Raw genomic sequence first — 19777 nt, 5'->3', positions numbered from 1 at the left:
TATCCTCAGGTACACATTATAAAACTAAAAAGCTAAGCTACATGTTGCTAGCAAACAACTTCTTGTCAATAATGCAAAATGTCCAGTTTTATATGAAGTCATATAAATCTAAACATTCATTTATTGTCAGGCTTTCCAGATCCCCTCTCAGCCGACCCAGGACAGGAGCTCCAGTAACCTAAATTCCAATGGAGGGGCACAGCTCCACTGAAAAGGCCACACCTTCTAAGATGATGTTCCCCCCCTTCAGCGTTTATTATATCTTAATACAACCTTGCTCACAAATCATCATAGACAAAATAAAACCAAAATACAATAAAGCAAATCTCCCAAGAATCCAAGCATAGACAGATACAATGTCAAGCTTGAGTTGGCATAATTTTCAAGCAACCAGCCTGTTCATGGATATAATGAAACAAAGCATTGTACAATGAGGGGACCAACCAGCAGAAAAAGTACAGTATACCAATCTAAAGACCTGCCACATTTCATGTTCCATATTTAAGACGGTGTTCTGATGGATCTCTACTCCACCTCCCAGATCACACACAGGGGAATTTATGGTGCTTTTAAAGCCTTCACTAGGGGTCTTCCAACCAAGATGAATGTTTTGAAACCACCCCTCAAGCTGCTTATTATAGAAAAACAATGAAAGCTATGCAGACCTGCTTGAGTTGCATAATTAGTGTTCACATAGGAGACTGCAGAAGCAGACTACAGAGCAGAGGGGGAAATAGTTTTCAGTTATAGATAATTCCTTTCAGGAAAACAGCTTGCTAAATACGCTGCTAAAAACACTGTGTGTCCTGCAGGCAAGACAGGAAAAATCCAGAAGTGCCTGTAAGCAAGTGGACACTATGGATTTTGAAGGGTTTTTTTAATGGACCACCAACACAGCTTCCATTGCTTTTTAAGATAAAACAGAAGATTGAAAACTGCTCTTCAGGGAGTTGTGCTTTGTATTCAACAAGGCTATGCTGAAGGGTATTCAACAGTTTTCCACATATGAGTTTAAAGAAAAGGCGAGTAAGAGATGACATGACAGAAGTGTATAAATTATGCATGGTATGGAGAAAGTAGAAAGAGAAAAGCTTTTCTCCCTCTTGCATACCCCTATCAGCTCGTGACTCAGGACAGACAAATGAAAGTATTTCTTCACACATAGTTAAAACTGTGGAATTTGCTCCCACAGGAGGCAGAGATGGCCACCAACTTGGATGGCTTTAAATGAGGATTAGACAAATTCGTGGAGGATAAAGCTATCAGTGACTTCTAGCAATGATGGCTGTGCTCTTACTCTGTAGACCAGCTTTTCCCAACCTTGGGTCCCCAGATGTTGCTGGACTACAATTCCCATGATTTCTGACCATTGGCCATGCTAGCTGGGGCTGATGGGAGCTGTAGTTCAGCAACATCTGGGGACCCAAAGGTTGGGAAAGGCTGCTGTAGACAGAGGCAGCATGCTTCCAAATAACAGTTGCTGGAAGCTGTAAGAGGGGAGAGTGCTCTTGCACTCAGGTCCTGCTTATGGGCTTCCCATGGGCATCTGGATGGCCACTGTGAGGACAGGATGCTGGACTATGATGGGCCACTGGCCTGATCTAACAGGCTCTTACGATATTTTAAAGGTGTTGGTACAAGGAAAAGGGAAATTAAGACTATACTTTGAGATTAGAAACATAATTGCTGACATGAATAATTTAACAGAAAGGAAGGCTGGGCTGCAGCATCAAACCCCACCCCTCCAATCACCAATGTGAGATTGGGCTTTAGAACTACAAGACTGTTGTGTATTAAAAACAGCCTGTTCAATGGGGAAGCCTAACTCATACCACATTGCCAATTCCTTGCTAACTCATTCAGAACAGTTAGATCTCAGACCTTTTCTGAAACCAGTGAAAGGAGAACAGGACATCCTTTGTTCTTGGCACACACTCTGAGGGCTCATCCACATAGCAATGTAGTGTGTGTCTGGTGCTACTTGCATCCTTTTGTAATTTGCATGGTTCACATGATGTTGCAGGCAAGCAGAAGCTAGTTTTCCCCCTTTAAATCCGTATCAACGAAATCCAATTATAATGCAAAACAGAAACACCGTATCAGCTTCGCTGCACTCCTCCATGTAGGCACTTTGCTTCAATTTTTTTTTACTGAGCGGGCTCTTTTATGCGCCATCGCTGGCTCCCTGTCTCTCTGCCTCCAGCAAAAGCTGCAGCAACCACTGCCTATTTTAGCTTTCACTCACTCCCACTTTTGTCAGTTTCATTGTTTCTTGTCAATTGCTTTCCTCTCCCAGCTGAAGCAGGAGAGCTGTTGGGATGCAATTGACATGAAACTATATGAGGTTAGGAAACAGCCATACTAAACCTTTCCAGAGGAATGCCGACTAGTGTGAATGGAAAACAGCCGATTGGAAGGTAGGAAGTGTAAACCTTGCAAATCTGTTGTGATGGCAAAAGCTGCATCTTTAATATGAAGTTTAGCTCCCATGTGAATGAGCCCTTAGTAGGAACTGACAGCAAAACTCTTGGATGCCACCAGGACAGACCTGCCTGCCTGCCCTGCAGAATTCAACACAGACAATTCAACAGGCCTAATTAAATTGATAGAAACTCCCACAATCTCTCATATTCTGAAGGAAAACCTGTTAAGTATACTGGTCCTGAAATGTTTAGCATAATATGCAAACCATGTAAATGTGAAATGGAACTGAACTTGTAGGTTTTTGAAGTGACAACAAAAGATGATAAAGAGATCTGCGCTTAGCACTTTGGACATGCTGATGAAAGAAAGTACAGGCCTCTGAAGTATCAGGGCAGCTGGAAATAAATATGAAATAAGGAAGTGCTGTAATTAATGGTAGATTCTGAGCTTAGATACGAACCAAGACAGCTTTTACATGCCCGTAAGTGAACAGAAGATCATACAGGTTGCTATTCAGAAAGCCTTTCCTTACCCCGCCTTTCACAGTGTATTATTCTTTACAACAGGAGTAAGTAACATGTCTTTACAAAGAGCACATGCAATGAAGAATATTGGGGATGTCTGTTTTTCTTGACTCCACTTCCTACACTAGAAACAACACTACTCTCTGTTGTGAATGGGAGTGAAAGAAAATTGGGTGCCCTACTCCTGGAATGATCACACACAGCTCCAGAGTAGGGGCAGGTAGGTGCTCTTTAAAGAGGAGTTAATACTCCTAATCTTTAGTTACTTAGATTCTTTTCCTCAGGAGAATGCAGGAGTGATTCAATCATTTAATAAACCAAAGTAACTGTTAATGTGAGCACTGTGTAGAACATCCTTTAGTTATTGCTGGGCCTTTCAGTCACTCCCTTTAAGCTGGTGACCTGCCCTCAGAAATGAAGCCAAAATGGGGCCTACTGAGCAACAACGATTGGCAAGCTTGGTGAGATCTTGAGGTTTGCAGAAGTACAAAAGTAGAGGAGCAACCTCCTCAAAGACCACCATCATGAGGACTGAGCACATCCACAGTAGCTACGGAATGCTGAGCATCAATTGGAAAAGGAAAAGTAGAAATCTGGGGATGGGGAATACCCCGCTACAGCCCCTAGTATCCCAGAGGACATGGCTAGCTGGATCCCTGAACAGGAGCACTCCCGTTAGGGAGCAAAGGATACAATAAAACGTGTGTGTATGTGTGTTGCAGGTAACTTTTTGTACCAAATAGTGATTATGCTCTGTTGAGTCATGGATAGCAGGTGTTTCAGGTATCTGTGTCAAAACTATGGAGAAAAGGCTTGCCTCAGCTCTCTTTTCCCCAGACCAGGGATGAGGTTCTTTCTTTTTTCTTAAACAGGCCATGATGACTATTGTTTCATGTCAACTGGCAGAGCAACTGAACCTTATAAATCTTCTGCAGCTGTCATTATTGCTTTGTGGGTGAAGGGTTTACTCACTTATAGGTCTCAGCAGAAGTGGAGCCATTCACTTTTACACAGTAATGAAATTTGATCTACAAAGCAGAGCAGTAGAGAATCTGAGTTAGACTCAAAACAGCAAGGGAGCATAGGAAGCTGCTTTCTACCAAGTCAGACCATTGGTCTATCTAGCTTAGCAGTGTCTGTAGTCTAGGGATGGGATCCATTGGTCAGTGCCAGTTCGAAAGCATTCTGTAGACCTAACAAGCTGCTATTGACTTGAGTTCGTTCTTTGGGTAGAAACACACTCACTGTTCTGCTGGTTACAGTGTGTCTCCACCTCTCTCTTCTGAAAATAGGAACACTTGACACTAGCCAAACCCTGCCTTTTTTTATTGTAAAACCTGGTTGGAGCAACTAGAATGCATTTTTTAAAAAATTCAGCTTCAAAGAGATTTCACAACTGAACGGCAGATCAACCTGTTCTCCCTCCAGGTGTGGCTTTGCTTTGGCGACTAGCATGTTCACTCCCTTAGTCTGGAGTTGCTGCTTTTACCAATCATTTTTTCCCCTTTCAAAAAAAAATTGATATTAATATCAACATTTTTAAAGGAAATATCAATTCTTTTAAAGGAAATATTGACAAAAGAAAGGAAATATTGACATTATTGTTCTTAATATTGATATTTTAAAGATGGAGGTTTTTTTAAAAAAATGTGTTTTCAAAAAAGCCACAGAAAATCACTACATAAAAATCCGATCTGCAACAACAGAGAATATGCAAACTAATAGAAAATTCAGTACCAAATCCAAATTGGGCGGAATTTTAGCACATCCCTAGTAGTGTCATCTGGTGTGGGTAGGGAGGCAGGATCTGCATCCCCATCTGTGCTGGGATGGAGATGTGCAATATGTGTACAGGAGAGAGAGAGGGAGGGAGGAGGAATATGGAGAGTCTGGAATGCTCATTATAAGTTGGGCAAAAAGTGAAGGGGTGGAAGAAATTAATAAGGAAGATGCGGGCTGGGGATGGAAGTTAGTAACGAATCAGGGGAAATGAACATGAAATAAGGGGTAAAAATGAATAAAGATAATTAGTAATGACAATACATTCTGGGGTCTACCCTACCCAACTTTTACCCTTTGGCAACACCTACTTTTGCCCTTCAGCCCTGCCCTATTTGACATGTGGCCCCGGAGGGTTTGCTATAACCTGAAAAAGGTTTGCTATCCCAGGTCCACACTGTCTGGCAGTGGCTCTCCAAAATCTCAGACAGGAGTCAAGACATGAATGGCTCCCAGCTCCACCTGAAGATGTCAGATATAGGTGCAAAGCCACACTGAGCTACACCCTTTCTCTGTAAGACTGGGTAAAAAAAGGTGAGATTTCCACAATATATTTGCAGCTATAATTGAGTATAAGTGAGCCATATACAAGGCAAAGCAATTCTACATCCTGCAATGCCACCAAAATGTAATGTGCAAATGTTAGCAAAATTGTTTCCCCTCCTGTCCAGCAGCATGGCTGGTAGGAGGGTGGGGGGAAGAAGAGTACCTCTGAGAATATTCTGAGTTCCAGTCCTCAATCCTGGGGTTGGGAGCCAGGGCTTCTGAGCTGGAGATATGGCTTCCATCCCAACCATCTCTGCCATTACATTTTAAGGACAGACTAGACTTTGGCTGGTGCAAATTACACCTGTGCTTTCAGTGTCCAGGTTGTGTGCTGGCTGCAGGCTAATACTGAAGTGCTCGTCATGTCACACCCCTTCCTGCCTGTTCAATCAGCCCACAGAAGACTCCTCTTAAATCCCAGTTAATTTTGCACCTTTGTTTGCTGGCATGTTGCCATTAGGCAGCAGCTCCTTGAAAAATCCAGAGTAAACATATTAGGTATACATGCAGACAATGGCTGGGTGTATGCTTCATTCTGCCCACTTCACAGCCTAGCTCTGCTGGCATCCAATGAAACACAGCAAATGTGACAGGCACTAAGCCCATTCAATCTCTTTCCCTTTTAAATATCTTTAAACATTAGACATGATGGGTGTAGTACCTAGCCGCATGGCTGCATGCTTCATGTTGTATAAGAACCATGTACATAAAAACAAAATAATAAAAATCAGGCTAATGGCATCTAAAAAGAAAAGCGGGTCTGGCACCTGGAATGCTTTGGTCATCGAGAATAGAGATGTGAAGGACCAGAAAAATCCAGAATAACTGGGGAGGAGAAAACAATTTTCCCCAGTTTTTTCCTGTAATTTTTCCAGTTTTTTCCCCCAGGCCTTCACATCTCTAGTCAAGAATCAGAACTATGCTCTTATTCAGCTCCTTGAAAATCTCTGTGACGTCTCTCCCTTAAGTTTTCTGTTTTCAGCCCAAAGAACCTGAGAGGCTACAGATGGAATAACATTCAGCAAACCATAGTGCAGAAGCAAGAGTCTTACTGTGGTGTGCAGAAGGCTGATCCGGTGGATGAACTGCTTCAGTGATAAACAATCCTCCTTGATAATTCCAGCTTTCTCATCGACCTGAAAAGCCACAATATGCACCTTGATAAGACCTCCTTTCCAAAATCGTTGACTTAAAACTATATTTTATCCCCAAATCTATTAAAGCTCTCCATTTATTTCTTCCCCCACACCCTGCATGGCCAGCAAATCCCCCAAAGTTTTAATTTAGAGACTGAAAACAAGAGTGGCATGCAATTCTTTCTTTGTTTCTAGCAAACACTTTAAGCCAACCAGGCCCTGTGAAGTACAGCAATGTATACTTCAAAGAAACAAGGTTTACTTGTTCGTGTTTTGCAGAGTATGTGGGAACTGATGATTTTTTAAACTCATCTGGTTGCACACGGCACACCCCTCACTCTTACATAAAAACATAGGAAATCTGTTTATTCATTTAACATTCAGGTTTTAAAAATGCAAATACCTGATAATTATCGGGAATGCTGCAGCTGTGTACACACCGTACATTTGATTTAAAGCACATTTAAAGCACGCCTCCCCCAGAGAGAGTAGTTTACCCCTCAGAGACATACAGTTCCCAGCACCCTTAACAAATTACAGTTCCCAGGATTCTTTTGGGGGGACAGGACATGCTTTAAATGTATAGTGTGTCTGGCATCACAGTTAAACCTTCACTGCTACTGTCCTAACAAAACTAACTCTTTTGAAGCTTGCATTTGCATTGAGGGAAACTTGCATGTTTTATTTTAAACATTTTTTAAAAATACATTTAACATCACCTCTAGTTTGGTCCTCAGTCCTCTGCAGGGCAGATACAGGAACATAAACAGAGGCAACACATTTATCTGTAACCAGCTAGTGTTAAAAAAACTGGAGGTATTTACACACACACACACACACACACACACACACAAAAGCCCTCAAAGTAGCGAACTGTCAAAGGGCTTAATCCTGTAGTCTCCCATTGTGGAGAGCTAGGAAGCTTTCAATGTTATATGGAAAGATGCAACAATATAGGAACATAGGAAGCTGCCATACACTGTCAGACCACTGGTCCGTCTAGCTTAATATAGTCTACACTGACTGGCAACAGCTCTAAAGGGTTGCAGACTAGGGATATTTCAAACCTGACCTGGAGATTTGGTGGGGGTTGAACTTGGGACTTTCTGTGTGCAAAACAGATGCTCCATCTCTGAGCTACAGGCCCTTCACACCTTGTTGTGAGATGCAGCTAGACTAAATTCCTAACCAGATGCTTCACAGGAAATCTTGAAGGTCAGATCTTACTGATGTTTGAGGAAAAGAAGCAGCAGTGGTTTCAGAGAGATTCATGGCTAGTAAAACTTCAGATACATGTTTTCATAACTATTCATTGGTGTGGTTTAGGCTTCCACATGATGTGACCACACTGAGCCTAAGATATTGCCAGGCCCCTGCAGGATAATTTGCGCCAAGTTTGAAAACTGAGGTACAAGTCCACATGACAGGCTCACCTCAAAGGAGATCTGAAAAGGCATGGTGTGTATACATTCATGGGGACATCCCTTTCCACTCTGGTTCTTGCTGTGACATACAGGCAGCAAACCTTCCATTTCTGCAGGAAGGAAAATTACTAAAGTGAGACAAACATTGTAAGGCAAGCAAATAAACCCTGCTTTCCAGATGAAGGCAGATCAAAAACTGGAAGGAACTCCCCCATACTGGTGGGACAGGACATTTGGCTAAGCCCTGCCTCCAGAGACTAATGGATGATGTTACCCTTCCTCCTCCTCTGAGAGAGGCAGTAAACAGAAACCAGCAGGTCACATGTACTGTTTTTTAAAAAAGGACCACCTCTGACACTGCATTTTTCAATTTGCATTATAAAAATGTACATAGAAAAGCCACTGACATTCATCTTTGTGTCACTAGAAATGTCTGAAACCCACATGGCAGGACAGCCTGGGGACTGTTCTCATGCCTCTCTTCACATTGACCATACCCAGATTACAATGGCAACGTGTCTATGGCCACTTCCTGGCCAAGGCTGTACACATATTTTCACAAAATGAGCAGGGGGATCAAAAAAATAAATAAACCTTATGAGCAGTAGCCCTTCAGCCCACTTGCTCCAGAGTAGTGCCAGTGACTTTAATACGGCACTGCTCTTGCAACAATTGTTTGAGGATGGTAGATAGTACTACACCATGAGGAAGCAAATCAAACCATGGCTACAAGACACGGAATGGAGGATGGTATATAGCTGTCTGTAGTACTTAGTCTTCCTTAGGATGACTTCACAGGAGGCAGTAATGGCCACCAACTTTGATAGCTTTAAAAGAGGGCGAGACAAATTCATGGAGGCTCGCAATGGCTACTAGCCATGATGGCAATGCTCTACCTCCACAGCCAGAGGCAGCATGCTTCTGAATACTAGTTTCTAGAAACTGCAGGAGGAGAGAGTGCTGTTGTGCTCAGGCCCTGCTTGTGAGCTTCCTATTGGGGTATCTGGTTGACTGCTGTGAGAACAGGATGTTGCCCTACATGGGCCATTATGTTCGTATGACTTAGTAATGGTGCAGACCCTCTAATGTTGGTTCCAGGTGGTGGTTACACAGGAACCCTTGTTAGCATTAGCACTGGTATTGGCTTTTCATTTAATGGTGCATAAGGCCACCATACTGGGGAAGACTTGATGACCAATGAGTCAATCTGCCGTCCAGATGTTAACTGATCACAGGCAATTTCAAAGTCCCCCTTCCTTTTTATGTCTCTTTATCTTTAACCTTGGACTACATGATCCTTCAAACCAAGGACTGCCCTTTGACAACAAATAGAGGGTAAAGACACACTCACTGTTCTGCCAGTTCCAGTGGGTCTACACCTCTCTTTTCTGAAAACAGGGGCACATGACATTAGTCAAACCCCAGCCCTTTTTACTGTAAAACCTGGTGGGATCAGCTCGAGTGTTTTTTCTTTTAAATCGCCTCAAAGAGATTTCATAACTGATAGGCGGATCAACCCATTCCCTCTCCAGGTATGTCCAATGGAAACACTTTGCTGTTGGTGACTAGCGTGCTCACAGCTAGAGTGTTGTTCTCTGTAAAGTAGAACACATGGCCACCCTAATAAGAGAGTAGGGGGCGGAAGGCTGAAGCAAACAGTTGGCTCCCTGTCTCTTAACTGTGGTGGTTGCACTGGGTGAATTTTGCATCCAAGGTCTAATTACAATATTAGTGGTTGCAGGAGGGAACCCCCTTGGCAGACTGTTCACTTGTAGCAATCTGTGGCTTGGACTCACTTGTCTGTTTAAAGTTATTGTTCTGTAGGTGGTGATCAGGATTGTATGATGTGATGGAGGGGTAGTGGGGGTGGTCCTGCCTCTGAGGACATGGGGAATGAACTAAATGCCTTTTTAGTCCCTTTCAACTCTGGCTCTAAGGTGAAACCAGCAAGGTTTATATTCAGGGCAGCTTCACTAGGTTTCAACAGTATCTCTCAAGGAAGCAATTTCATTTTTTCAGGAGGCACAGATAAACGGCAAGGGAACACTGTTGTCCTTGCTGTGCAGGAACTGTGAAATCACCTGGCATTAAGGAACTGCTCATAAGGGGAAGAAAAACAACTAGGCATTAAAACACACCCACACTGGTGTTAGCACAGGATGAATGTGACAATTTGCTACCTACAGCCAGTGGTTGAATTATGAGCAGAAGGAGATGGGGGAGCCCTTAATTCATTCCACAAGACTCAGCCTGACTCTCCCTGCCCACCCCCAGGCCAATTCATGCCCTCACAACCTTCCAAAAACAGCAGTGATAAAAAAAGTAAGGGGGCTGCCCTCCACCTCCATACGTGCAAACATGGCGTGGGCCTTCTGAAACTTCCTGTTACTTACTTACTTATTATCTTTATTTATACCCCGCCCTTTTTCCAAGTGGAACTCAGGAAGGCTTACAACAAACATAAATACATATGATTAAAACGTTCAAAATTCTACATTAAAATAAGATTAAACCATTAGCAAGATTAAAACATTTAACATCCACTTAAAATAAATAAAACAAATTAAAATAGTGCAATTAAGCAATAGACAATGCAGCAACCTCTTAACGAACTGTCCTAACCACCTTTTAACATAAAAGCCTGTTGGAATAATAAAGTCTTTGCCTGACGACGGAAGGAAGGAAGTTACTTGGACATCATTACTGGATACAAGCCCTAGACCTGAGCTGTCTCCAAGATGAGAAAACTTACAACTAGAAATTGGAACCTTCAGACCTTGGTAAATAATAAAATACTTACCTCTGCACATCTGACCACTGAGAAGTTTGTAGCAGAAATCACCTTTTGCTGAAACTGCAGAGAACAAATAAGGCGCAGCTTTTATTTATTTATTTTATTTCAGATTTCTGTTAAACTTTATGAAACATGGCACATAAAATAACGATTTCCAGAGGGGTAGGCTGTTGCAGCAAAATAAACGCGCGCACACACCACCACATGGTCTTGTGGCATTTTTAAAGTAACACGTTTTTATTATGGCATGTAAGCTTTTGTGGATAGAGCCCTCTTTGTCAGATGTATTGAGTGTGATTCTCAGTTGTCAGCTATAAAGGGGAAAAAATAAAGATATATAAAGTTAAATGGCAATGGAATGCAAACAGTAGAATCTGTGCCAATTCAATTTGAGCTTACGTGTATTATAACTATTATTAATGCTATTTTTTTTTTGCTTTCTTACCTGCCCTTTACTTCAAGGTCCCAGGATGGGGTACAACAATTTAAATTTCAGGATTAAAAGCAATTTAAAATAAATCACAGCCACAGGAACAAGAGGGGGTCCTGAAAACACATATCTCAGGTGTCAGAGACTAGGGTAAAGAGGTGTGTCTTCAGCACAGGAAAGAAACTACATAAGGTGCCAGGTGCACGTCTGTGAGGAGGGAACTTGACCTGCCACAAAGAATGCTGTTTCCCAGACCACCACCACCCTTGAATTTGAAGGCGGTGGAGCTACCAAGAGGGTTCCCTCTGCTGACACCCAAGAGGTGCTGTAGAGAAGAAGGTGGTCCTTCATGTATATGAAATTAGCCTTCACAGCAGCAATATTTCAAGATTCAAGTGTGTGGCTCAGATGCCAGATGTTAAGGGGAGGTAGCAGTGGCAAGGTGTTGGTGGACACGCTGTATATGCCGTGCCCCACTCTGCTCCTCCTAAGCATGCTTCCTGCCTGCAAGTACAGTGAAGGATGCAGCCAGTGTTTGAGTAAGGTCCAAATGCTAGTCCAGTCAGCTTTTGTGCATAGAATAGGTGTGTGTGTGCATGGGTGTGTGTGCATGTGTGCCTTGTTGTCCTTTGTCCCAAGCAGCAAAATGGCTTGGGCTGGAATTGTAGTGAAAATGTAATCTTAACATTGCTCAGCAAAATATCAGTACAATGAGAGCTCTGCACATTCCTCCAAACTAGGATGTATACATGTAGCCTTTGAAATACACAGGAGTCATAAACAGTGCACTTTTGTACATAGTGGTTTGTAGTTGTACATTTCTTTGCACAATAACATCATCTAAAGCTACAGTTCCTATCCATGTTGTCTGCACACACAAGTGGGTGTGTTTTCAAACTCCTCTCCCCTCAATTAGTGTTTCTACAGACCTTTATTTAAATTTATTTTTCACAGCCTTTCAGAAGAGGGTCTGGAAACTTGAGTGTTGATATACTGATATATGGGGACATACAGTATATTGGTCCTTCTGAAGGAGCAATTTGAACTATACTCACTAGTTGTTGTACAGTGGGACTGATTCACATGCTGGAGAGAATCTTCAATGTCCACACAAATCACAAGTATCCCTCCCAATGTAGAAAATCCTTCTGACTGTTCTTCTGTTTCATACGAAATGTGAATGATTAAATATTCTAAAATCTGAAATGGTAAAGAGCCTTGTGAAACAGGCAGTAAAGTATGAAACTATTTACACAAATTCTGGCTTTCAAAAGTTTGTGGAAAGATGGCACCGCTGACCTGTTAAACTGAAACCACCAGCTGGCCTTGGAAATGGTCTGGTGACATGCCCTTAAAGCTCAATAGGATTACAGGCATTCCTGGCCCCAAGGCTGGTCAGTTTCTCTTACCACTACCACACAATTCCCAAAAGCTGACTTTAATTCAAGGTGGTTTTTTTGCCATAATAATTATGGTATCTTTTTTACTGTGTCTACCTTAGATTTCCAAACAGGGTTCCTTCTTTTAAAAGGTTTGAAAATCAGAAATAGATAAAAGGGGTGGTTTGTTTGTTTGAAGACTGGGGTCTTGTGCAGACTTGTTCTATATAAAGGTTATCAGTCTTAGAAAGAAAGATGTTACTTCTTTTTTCTTCTTTTGCTTCCTAAAATGGCTGAATACTCAGGCGCTCTTAATCCAGGAGTAAATTCTGAAATCTTGCCTGGGGAATCACAGCAAAGCTAAAGGGAGAAAGGCCTTAGGGGAAAAAACAGCCTGCAACATCAAATGTCTGTCCTAGAAAAAAAGCATTTGGGAAAAACACCACAGAGCACATTGAAGAGCAAAGCCTTTCTCCTCCCATAGCCCTAGACTCTGTATAATCCCTGGCAGCAAGGTAAAAAGTGGATTAAAATATATCCAGACAGTTGCCACTGCCAGCATCTCTCTCTCTCTTTTCACAAGGATTCTACCTCAGGTGGGAGATTTCCAAAATGCCCACATTGATTGGATAGTCCCCCAATAGTTAAACCTTTGTGCTTGTCTGAGGAAATAAAGGAGGTTTGGGATTCATGGATAAAGGGACAGGCAAACTAGGTGAAGACCAAAAAATCTCTGCTTGGAAGAGGTTTCAGGATCACCAGGCTGTAGAGTTAAGACTATAGGCTAAATCAGATATAACAATGGCAATCTAGGAATGCATCTCTGCCATCTTTACATTTTTATTATTTATTTATTTACATTTATACTCCCCCCCTTTTCTTTCATCAAGGAACCCAAGGTGCCATACATGTGGTTCCCAGGTGGTCTACCATTCAGGCAATGACCAGACCCAGACCTGCTTAGCTTCAACAAGGTGGTGGCCTCATGTGCCTGCAAACCATACCCTGGGACCAAACAAGTAGCAGGCATGGGGGATGGGAGTGACACAGTGGGAGGTTTAACCCTTTCCCCTCTGGTTTCCCCCAACAGCCCCCCCACTGCTATTTGCTCCAACTGGCGGGAAAATATGCACTTTAAAAAAAAAATTAAGGCAACCTGTGTGGCATTCTTGTAAAGGTTATTCAGAGGAGCATGTCTAACTTCTGTACTGTTTGCACACATACACTTTTAAGTATACAAAAACTGCCTTATATAGAGTTGGACCGTTAGTCCCTCAAGGCCAGGATTGTTCACCCTGGCAGTTGTTCTTGAAGATCGCAGCAAAGGTCCTTCCTACTCCTGCAACTTGATCTCTTTTTAGCAGGAGATAACTGGAATTGTACCTAAGACCTCATGTGCAAGGAGAGTTGTTTTCTTCTGCTGTGCTTTCAAGAGAGCAAGAAATCATTCTCTTTATGGTGATCTGGGCGTCTAAAAAAAATACTAGAGCAGGCCTTAGTCTGGTCAAATTCACACCAACAAACATCCCAGAAGCTGGAGTACACATTCCATTTTTTTTTTTAAAAAGGACCTTTTTCACTCAATCTCCGCATCAATTCCTCTATCCCAGTAACAAAGGCAAAAGGGTTGACACTTTGTTACATGGAAACTGAGAGTTTGTGAAAACAAATAGCAAGACTGATGCGGCAGAGTCTTCCATGTCTAAGAAAATGTTTTGAAAGATATAGAAGGCATTTGATGCAGGCTCAGATTAAATGAAACATAACAGATGGAGGCCCTGTGCTTGTGTTTCAGGCAGCCTTCTTGCATGACCAAAAGGAAGTATTTATCAGTGGTTATGCAGCTGGCGCAGTTGGCTTTCCCACTGCCAGGGGAAAAAGCACCTTCACTACAACCCAGGACCTATTATTCTTTGCTGCTTTGCTTCCCAGTAATAGAATTAATCAAGAGATATTAGGAAGCTCTTAATTTGCTTCTTGCCAGCCTCCTGTTTACACAAGGGCCATGGCCTCTCACAGAAGGGAGGATGAGCTACTTCTTTCTCTCTCTCTTTGACAGTACTCCTAGCTATGGTACTCCTGGCAGAACTCATCACTTAGGATGGCAACTACTATGGGCTGCTTCATGCTGTGTTTTTTCATGTCATATTCAAAACATTTCATGTGTACCTATTAGGGTTGCCAGGTTCAATCCCTGAGACTGATCCTGAAACTTTACAAGAAAAGAAAGTCAGCCATGTGCAGGTGTTCTTGCAATGCTGTAATGGGAAAAACCACAAGGTGGAATTCTCCCTCCCTCCCGCACAACTTTTAAAGATACAAAAGACCTCTTGGAGGCTGGGCCTGCCAACCAAGAGGTCTTTTGTATCTTTAAAAGTTGTGCAGGGGGAAGGGAGAATTCCACCTTGTGGTTTTTCCTATTACACGATTGCAAGAACACCTGCACATGGCTGACTTTCTCTTCTCCTAAAGATACAGTCTCAGGGATTGAACCTGACAACCCTAGTACCTATGGAACTGTAACATGAGCAAGCAGGGAACACAATTCTGAATGAACGTGTATACATCAAGGTGGAGAACCTCAGGCTCAGGGGTCAAATGTGGCCCTCCAGGCCTCTCCATCTGGCCCTTAGAACTCTTCCCATGCTACATGCCTTCACCCCAGGCTATGCCCCTCGCTGGTCCTGCCTAGAATGTGTCCTTGAACTTTGATAATGCCTGTTGCTTGCTGGGTGGAGGACAGTGAGGGGTGTGTGAATGTCTACTGTACAAAAGTAAAATTTATATAAGTTGCTCCACCCACTTTTGTCTCTGGTCCCACCCACCATTTTGGGCATGTGGCCCCTGGAAGGTTGCCCATAAGGGCCTTTAGACTAAACTTTGGTATACATACATCACAGAGCCAGGGCTGAACTTAACTCCTGAATGAGTGTATGCATAGTGGCAACACATTTTTGCCACCACTTGAAAATGGGATAGACAAGGGTCAGGGATCCATTCAGAATATTTATACAACAGTTGGCAAAAGGGTTACCTTAGAACAAGCACTGATCTGATTTGGACATAAACTGGTCAGATCTTGGCTTAATATCCTAGTAAGTTCATTAAAGCAGAGTTCTCCACTTTGGATATAAAACATGCCAGGATCTCCCTGCCAAAGTGAACAGACAAGTGAGAATGGGATGAAGGAGTGTGCAGGCCTAAAGCTCGTGAAAGCTTTAATAAAGAAATTAACGGAAATTATTTCCTATTTCCCTACTGCTAAAGGCTCAGATCTTTCAAATGACATATTCTATGTGCCTAATATTTCCCCCACAAAATCTCCAAGTACCCTAGCTTTGCTTTGTCCATTGAAGATTTTGCTCAACAGAAAGGTCTCTCTCAACTTCAAAGCCAAAATGCTCTGAGCAAAACAGTAAGCGTTCTCAGCGGCCACTAGAGGGTAGAATAAGAACATGTACATCAATTAAGCAGACAAGCTATAATGCTGACTCTGGGCCATGCTGCTTCTCATATGAGAATTGTACTCTGTCCCCTAAAAGATGCCGATCAGATGACATGTTTTGGCCTTCAGCAGCAGAACACTCAGACCATAGTTTGTACTACCTGGACTTTACAGAGAGATGCTGAGACATAAATAGAGTTAAAGGCAAAATAAGGCTGTGTACACACTCCTGTTTAAGAACATAAGAGCTTGCTGGATCAGGCTAACGGCCCATCTAGTCCAGCATTCTGTTCTCACAGTGGCAAACCAGATGCCCATGAGAAGCTCGCAAGCAAGACCTGAGTGCAAGAGCACTCTCCTCTCCTGAGGGTTCGGGCAAATGGTTTTCAGAAGCATACTGCCTCTGACTATGGTGGCAGAGCTCAGCCATTATAGCTTGTAGCCACCGAAGGCCTTACTCCACATCCAATGCGCTCCCACGGTTGGTTTGGAAAGCAGTGTACACAACTTAGGCACACCCGCAATCCATATCTATGCTGTTATTTCTTATAAAATACTGCATTTTGATCAGAGCTTGGAAGTAACTAGTCACAAGCAACGAATTACTTGTAATTCATTACTTTTTTGAGTAACGAGTGGGTAATTCCTTTACATTTTGATTGTAATAGAACTAGGAGTAATTTTACTACTTTTTTGGAGTAATTGTAACGTTTCCAGAATTACTTTTGGGCATTACTTTGGGGGGGGACCAGGGGAAGTCTTCTGCTCCTCTGATTTGTGGATGAAAATCATGTGCCTCAAACTGGGCTTCTGTGCAGTGTCGCTCTTTCCTCATGCTCTGTGGATGGGCAGGAGGCGATGAGGGAGAAGGCGGAGAGTGAGACGGGGTGGAGTGGAGAAAACAATTATTTAAAAAAAACAGATAGTGGTGGTGAAGAATGGAGTGGAGGGGGAAAGGATCCGGAGGTCAAGAACATGGATAAAGGAGGAGACGGAGGCAGCAGCAGAATGGAGATAAAGAACTGTGGAGGTGAAAGATGACACGAGAGAGAGAGAGAGAGAGAATATACTTTGTTTGCACTTGGCACACAAAGTGGCCTCCACCACCCTCTCTGGCTACTGTGCTGCATTTGCAGTATTTTAACTTTTTTGCATCTCAGGGGAAAATGTTTGCTTGAGTGAGTGTCCCTTAGTTGGTGGCAGGGCAGGGTCCGGGAGGTGGTTAAGTGAGAGAGATTATGCTCTGTCTGAGTAGGGGGGACTTTGCACTTGGTTTGACATGCAAAGATCTGAGTAGTGGCCTCAGCCTCCCTCCCCACCACCCTTACCAGCGGAGAGACTACCATTGCTATCTTATGAATAAAAATAATTATTCTACTACCTCTGTATGTGTTTGTTTATTTTTAATGTTGTTTTAGGCTACTTAGATGTGCAGCAGCCAAGGCCAGCACCTTGTAGGCGGTTTTTTTTAAAGTAACTGAAATGTAATTGTAGTGATTACTTTGGAGGAAAAGTAAAGTAATCAGTTACTTTCAGAGCAATTGCAATTGTAACAGTAATTACTACTTTTTGGCCCATGTAACTGTAACTCTAATTTATTACTTTTTAAAAGTAATCTTCCAAGCTCTGATTTTGATGTGTTTTTCCCCAAACCAGCTTCTTCAGTCCAAATTATGAAAAGAATGACTTAGCTGTGTTTTATGCTGGTAATATATACACAGCCTAAGCTCATATTAATTTGCTCTCCAGCCTTCTTAAGTCCCACATTACTCCAAAATCCTCAACACAATTATGTCTAGTGTTTTGCTGCTGGTTTGTTACCTCCTTTCTAACAAAATGTATTTTATGTTTTGAATTTGACGTAAACTGCCCTGGGCCATAGACAATTAAAAAAACAAACAAACATATAAATAAAACCATGGGAAACCATATCCTGTGGCTTTAGTTCTTCCCCAAATCCACTTATTAGAATAGCCCCACTCTCATTACATCCCCAGCACTGCCTTTGACTAGCAGTTTTGGGATGAGGCAAAACTTCACCACAAACCCATCTGGTCACATCCACACCGCACATTGAAAGTGTGTCGCTTTCCCCAAAGAATCCTGAGAAGCGTAGTTTGTGAAGAGTGCTGGGAATTGTAGCTCTCTGTTAAGGGGTACGCTACAGTTCCCAGGATTCTGTGGGGGAAGCCTTGTGCTTTATGTGTGGATGCCAGGTCATACTTTAATCAGTTCTGCCAGTTATAAATTTCAGGGAATGGGAGGGAACTGGATAGCTTTTATTGCACGTTTTTATTACTAGGTTTATATACACTGCATTTAAGCCAAAACAGCTTCTGAGCAGTTATTAGAGATTAATCTCTTTTTTTGCCCTGAGACGTACGTTTCCTATTCTTGTGATTGAAATGTGTCTTAATTCTTTTTAGTATTGTATTTTAGATTTTGTAACCTGTTTTGGGACCTATAGGATAAGGGCAGGATAATAATAATAATAGTTTGGGACTTTTTAACTCTGGGTGTTTATATATTCTTGAAATGATGCAATGTTCCTTTTTTTGTACTCAGTCTTCCTTATGGATATGTAGAAAGGGGGGTTATATAAGTTTAAAGAAAGAAAAAGCCCTGCACCCAAACTTCTACTCCCTCTTCCCCCAGTCCTTTGCTCGGCCTTCCCTGCCTTCAGAAAAAAAAAAAATTAGGCCGACTTGTTGCTCCCAATTTCATTATCACCTCAGCACCTTTTCTTCATACCCCAGGCTCCCTATGCCCCCCAAAAGCCCACCTGCTCCACCCACGGCCCTTAGCACCCTCAACAGCTCCACATCATCATCACTCCGCCCCCCCAGTTCACCCTGAGGGCCTACGCATTCTTAAACTCAATCCCCCTCACAGTTCACTATTTTTTTTTTTAAAAAAGTCCTTGTTCCCTTTAAATCTCGAAATGTGCTTGTGAGGCGCCCCCCCAAAAAACCTCTCCCCGCCCCCGACTGAGAGGGCGCGCGCACCGTGCGAGTCGCCAACGCTCCCTCCCCCTTCATGGCTAAAGCGCGCGACGGTTTCTTTTCCCGCGCAAAACTGGAGATCGTTGCCTCTTCCCACCCTCCTCGTGCCGCATCACGCCATTGAAAGGAAGGCGCCTCCCCCGCTACATACACTTATTTCAGCCTCGTGCTCACCTACTGACACCCCCCCTTTTCAATCCCCTTTTGTCCCTCCCCAAAGGTATATAATGGCGATATTCGTGATGTAGGTCTATTCCTGAGGCTTCAGATTCAGCCCCCTTCATCGCTATCGATCCATCAATCGTTCGATATTGCTAAATTTTGGTGACAACCCCCCTCAGTCATAATTGAGTCTGTCTGTCTCAGGGACAGTTCTCCCCTTCCCCAAACATACTTTTAAATCCTATCTCTAGGCTTATATTTCAACAGGTCTCCCCCAATCAATCTCTGCTATTGTTCCCTCAGTTTGAAGCTTTCTCCCTCGACAAGAATTGCCCCCTCCAGACTCAGATACAGCAATTTCTGCAACAACAACCCTCTCTTATAAACAGTTTCCAGATTTCTGGGTCCAGCAGCCCACTCCTCCCATACTGATCTAACCTAACCTCTTTTGTTACTACTGACTTCTTGAAGGCAGTCTATCCCCATTTTCACTCTTTCAGTTCCTTCCAAAACACCCACACGCACATCCCTATCACAATCCCATAATTCAAATTACTGGGTGTAATTTGCCACCTTGTTTGATCTCTTTTTTTTCTGCTACCAAATTTAACAGGCACTTGTGTCCGCTGCCAATCTATCCTCCCCCCCAAATGGCAAGGTAAGGAATTTTAGGTCAAAGTGGCACAGATTGAAAGAAAGTGTTCCTAATATGGAAGAAGAAAATAGGTATTT

At 42.7% G+C, this 19777-nt stretch overlaps 1 protein-coding gene across 1 annotated transcript in view; it reads right to left on the bottom strand.

The window, feature by feature from the left end:
- TOP6BL (TOP6B like initiator of meiotic double strand breaks) overlaps positions 1–19777 on the bottom strand; it is a 36084-nt gene that overhangs the window by 14876 nt on the left and 1431 nt on the right. Inside the window, exons 2-6 of the mRNA XM_061606716.1 lie at positions 12113–12274; positions 10634–10687; positions 7843–7943; positions 6326–6409; positions 3921–3976 (exon numbers count right to left, since the gene is read on the bottom strand). Of these exons, the coding sequence (XP_061462700.1) occupies positions 3921–3976; positions 6326–6409; positions 7843–7943; positions 10634–10687; positions 12113–12274 (457 nt within the window). The remainder of the gene's footprint in view (positions 1–3920; positions 3977–6325; positions 6410–7842; positions 7944–10633; positions 10688–12112; positions 12275–19777) is intronic.

Source organism: Rhineura floridana, chromosome 22, assembly GCF_030035675.1.
Source record: "Rhineura floridana isolate rRhiFlo1 chromosome 22, rRhiFlo1.hap2, whole genome shotgun sequence".
Taxonomy (NCBI): domain Eukaryota; kingdom Metazoa; phylum Chordata; class Lepidosauria; order Squamata; family Rhineuridae; genus Rhineura; species Rhineura floridana.
The sequence above is the reverse complement of the archived record's forward strand: the minus strand, read 5'-3'. Positions and strand labels throughout refer to the sequence as shown.